We start from the raw sequence: 4,475 nt of genomic DNA on the forward strand, positions 1-4,475 counted from the left end.
ATGGTCCTGAATATTTGAACTATTTGAAAACGTGTTATATTTCATCCTCTGAATTAACGCCATCTTTGTGACAACAATAGGAACTTCATTGCACTGACGTTACCTTTTCACTTTTAGGGTGAATATAATGTAGGTTGAGCCAAGTAGAACTTGGCAGTGTCTGCACATTTTCCGTCCTGACGCGGGGGAAAACTGCCTTAAACATATAACAGACGGTCATCATACAAACACAGCATCAACTTTTAAGATCGATTCCGCAGGTGTTGACGTTTTCTTTAAACACATGGTGAAATCAGAGCCCAGCAGCACGTGCAGTGAAAAGGCAAAAGTCCTGAAATAAAGTACACTCATTTCTAAGAGAGCAGTTGATATAATTTAATGTCATCTCAAACCAAAACATTTTGAACAAACATCAAGCCATCACTGCAACAAACGCTGTAGTCAAACGGTGACTCTGAAGAATAAATAATACAGTGTTCAACTTTTTGGAAACAATACGGTTTCATCCAAGCACACAATCAGAAAATTCTACAGTTACATTGTGAACTTGAAATCATAATAATTAATTAGAAATTACAACTATTAATGTGTTTGGTTTACATAGTTTTGTGCTCAGGAGTTGAAGTAAAATATTCCTGGCTTTTGGTCACTAAAAAAATAGTTTGACATTTTCAGGTTAGTAAAAACAAAATCTGCAGCCCCTTTCCAAACCTGTAGGAGGTGCTAAAACAGCAATTTAAATGCATGGGTGAGTTTTGTCTGCTGGTAGAAAAATATTGTTTTATGTTAAGCAAAATATCAAGTCAAATATATCAGCAGGTAGTGTGATAAGAATATAGGATTAATTTATACACAGTAGATACAGTTAGAACATATAGCTTATAGGAAATGTGTCTGAAACCAAGAGTACTACATCACAGAGCAGTGTTCTCTACACTAAAAAGAAAATAAAATACAAATAACAAAACATTCAAAGTACTTTACCTTCCTGCCTAAAATAATCCTGATTTTACATTTTGTGACACAAATATTATTATATTATTATTAATATTATTATTGTTTTCGATATTTTATTAACCATAAAAATGTTACTGATGTAATTATCTTTCTTATCATAGCTTTCTATTATTTAGGTATTTGCAGAAACTGACCTCCATTCTGTTGTATCACTGCCACCTGCAGGGCTGACTTTTTTATTGATAAAAGCTTCAGTATCATTGTTGTGTCATTTGCAACAAATGCTTTCTGTATAAAAATAAGTTTTCAACAACCATAAATAACATAAAATGTCACTCTCAATTCTAATCTGAAGAAAAACACTGGCCTCATATTTTATAATCCCCATCTATGGATGTCACATGAGCACAAAGCCCTGGTAATTTCCTGTGGGCTGCTTCTGCCAACTCATTTTGCTGACAGATTATTGCAGTTGGATGCTACAGCACACACACGCACAAACACACACACAGACATGCAGATACACTGCGTCTTGTTAATTATTTCCTGATCTTTACAGGAAACCTCGTTGCAAAGAAGGACAAAGGAGGTCCGTCACATGGCTTCTCTCTTTGCTCCCCATTCAGTCCGAGCCTGACTGACACAGTCACTGTCAGAATGTTATAGTTCATGTGTGTGCACAAACTTATCAGCCAGTTTGTGCACACTGCAGGTCCATTACCTCTGGTTCCCCCTTCTTGGCGGTGTGATCTGTAGTGCGGCGTCCTCACTGTAATGAGACAAAGGCAAAGTTTGTTGATCGATGCCACCGAGGTCAGGTTCCAGATCATGGTGTGCATTGTGTCTGCCTTCTTTGCTATCAGTCCTTCCTCTTGAGGGAGCTCAGACGTTCCAGTTACAGGTTTTATACTTTTCTGTTCTCGTTTCCCCCGCTCTACTTTCACCCTTTCGTTGCTTCGGCAGCAAAGTTTTCTAGGAGAGTCCTATAAATGTCAGAGTGGAGGAACCGTGGATATGAGTCTCTTTCCATCAGCCCGTAAACTATTTTCTGAGCTTCGTCAAAGCAGTGCACCGTGGGAGCCTTGACGTTCCTTTTGATCTGCTCTTTGGTCTGATAGTCGATGTTGATCTGCATTAGACACATAGATAGGAATGAGGGCACAGAGAGTTAGGGAGTCTAAGGAGATACGTTTGACTGACCCTGGGTCAGATTTTAATCTGCAACTCTTTTTTTTTTTCAAATGTTAACAACTATTTAATTGTATTATAATGTATGTAAGTGTAAAAATTCCTATCCGGTCACAAGTACCTCCTTAGGAGATTCTGCTCTGATGAACTGCTCATAAATCTTTTTGGCTTTTGAGGACATCCTGAAGGAAGACCTGATCTTCTTGTAATCCTCACAGGTGAGCCAGAAGTCAATATTCTCATCGCTGTACTCGGACTTGAGGAAGTTGCAAAAGGTCGCCAGTCCATCTTCAGACAGAACAGAAATCATTCCATTTAGATGAGGCAGAGCTTAAAATCATTTTTAAAAACACATTTTCTACATAAATAATTATTTATAGCAGTGTTTTAATCCTCTGGGAAAAATGCGACCTACATTTGGACTCAAGGAGCCTTTCCAGTGACTCTGACCATTGTTGGATATCTTCTAAACTTAGCCTGCTGGGAGAGAATGCAAGTTGAATTACTCAGGGAGAATTCAATTTGGGGAACGAATAAAGCAGGATAAACAGCAAAGGCAGCAAGGGCAGAGCACAGAAGCAGCGTAGTCAGGAGGGAGCGGTTGATGTGTCGATCAAAATTGTACAAAAATGTCAAGCCACTGAATATGTTAGCCTGTGTGTGTGTGTGTGTGTGTCAGTGTGTATTTGCTGTGTGCCAAAGGAAACACAACGTCTCTACTTCATCTGAATCCTTTCATGATGCCATAGATGGAGATGATAGCAGCAGGCTGGCTATTTTAAAACTGAAATGTATGCAAAACACCCGTAAGACGTAGGTGTCCATACCTCTTCGAGCTTGAGGAGTGTGAAAACATACACTGTAGTCGGCATATAAAGTTCTTCCCACTGTGTAAAAATAAAGAAAAAAAATGAAAAAACAAAACAAATGCTGAGTGGATTTAAAAATGCTGACTGACTCTGGACATCTTAAATGACTGAGAAAAGGATCTGACACAGGAAAACATTTCTTTCTGAAATTCATTACTTCTTCTCCACTGTAGAAGTGAAATGTTCACTCACATGTTCCTGTTTCTCTTCCTGTCATCCTTGTCCATGATGAAATGCTACGTGTTGATCGTGTCTGATTAGGATGAGCATTGTTTTCTCAAGTCCGAACTCTCAGGGTCTGCATCCTGGTCAAGCTGCGGCTCACAGACACTCAGAAGGGTTCCCCCTTGGATGGGTCTTTATATACCAGGGCTTCCTGTTGCTGCTGGGATGCATCAGTCCAGCCTAGTCCTGACTCAAGAGGAAGCACCCCTTCTTCCTCCTCCCCCAGCCCCTTGTCCACCCCTTCCTCCCTGTTAGAAACAACACTTTCGCAGACTGTACTGAATATATCCCTCCCTCCTCTTGTTGCCTTCCTCCCTCTTATGCTGCTGAGCTTCCGTTCCTCTCCATCTGCTGCAGCACAATCACTCTTATCCTGATGGGATGAGCCCAACAGTCAGATAGCAGGCGTGTTCACATTATTTTTAGTCTGGAGACATAGATGCAAATGACGGTGTTTGCGATAGGCAAATCTTGACCTCTCGCTGGGTGTTTTCACAAATCTTTACAAACACGGCCTGAAAAGGCAAAGCAGGCAGCGACAAAGTCAGCCATGTGTAAGAAACATCACAGCGACTTTTAAGTTGAAGTGTCATATTTATTATGTGTGAGTAAACAGAAATCTCCTTACAAACAGTAGGTTCTTGTGCAAACTCCATTTTCAGTCACTTGAAGACAGTTTAGCTGTTTTTGTCCAGCTAAAAATATCTGTAGCTTTGCATAATATTGTTCTTTTCAAAAATACTTTTATCACTCATCTCACCTTAGTGTTGTGTTTTGCTACAAGAACAAAGTTCTATTCTATTCTATGCTAATTAATTATAATTCTGAAAATCTTTGTGTGGGTTTGCAAGCATTAACTTCTGAACAAAAATTTTCATTTTATAATTTTAAATATTACAATTTTAATTAAACTATAGCAAATGTTATTTAATTCAGTGTTCAGTATGTGGAAGAATAAATAACAATAATTATTCCTATGTTTTTATATTTAGTTGAACTTATTTAAATTATTTATACTTTATGTATTTATATTAATTTTAACAAAACAACAAAACTAGACTAAATGTTGCATAAAGTTAAAGGAAAACAAAAGAAGCGTCTGATGGAAACTTTTATCTGCCTGTAGAAGTGCTCTGACTAAAAAAGCAAGATGGAAATCAGTCACATTTTATTGAAGTCACTCCTGCTCATCAGCTGATCCCACAGGCTGACCTTTGACCTAGCTCTACTGCTGCT

At 38.5% G+C, this 4,475-nt stretch overlaps 1 protein-coding gene across 2 annotated transcripts; it reads right to left on the reverse strand.

Annotated features, from left to right (window-relative positions):
* Positions 1-354: 354 nt before the first annotated feature.
* Positions 355-3,343, reverse strand: LOC103399817 (regulator of G-protein signaling 1-like). Of its 2 annotated transcripts, none has more exons than XM_025065259.1 (5): positions 3,207-3,343; positions 2,973-3,032; positions 2,561-2,622; positions 2,267-2,433; positions 355-2,086 (listed from the first exon to the last, which is right to left on the reverse strand). In XM_025065259.1, exons 1-5 carry the CDS (start codon positions 3,239-3,241, stop codon positions 1,898-1,900), a joined length of 513 nt encoding a protein of 170 aa, XP_024921027.1. In that variant the 5' UTR covers positions 3,242-3,343; the 3' UTR covers positions 355-1,897. The 2 variants fall into 2 exon arrangements, with proteins under 2 accessions (XP_024921027.1, XP_008336655.1); XM_008338433.3 differs by having other exon boundaries at positions 2,561-2,625.
* Positions 3,344-4,475: the final 1,132 nt, after the last annotated feature.

The sequence above is a fragment of the Cynoglossus semilaevis genome, chromosome 2 (genome assembly GCF_000523025.1).
Source record: "Cynoglossus semilaevis isolate Cse_v1.0 chromosome 2, Cse_v1.0, whole genome shotgun sequence".
In the NCBI taxonomy this organism is placed as follows: domain Eukaryota; kingdom Metazoa; phylum Chordata; class Actinopteri; order Pleuronectiformes; family Cynoglossidae; genus Cynoglossus; species Cynoglossus semilaevis.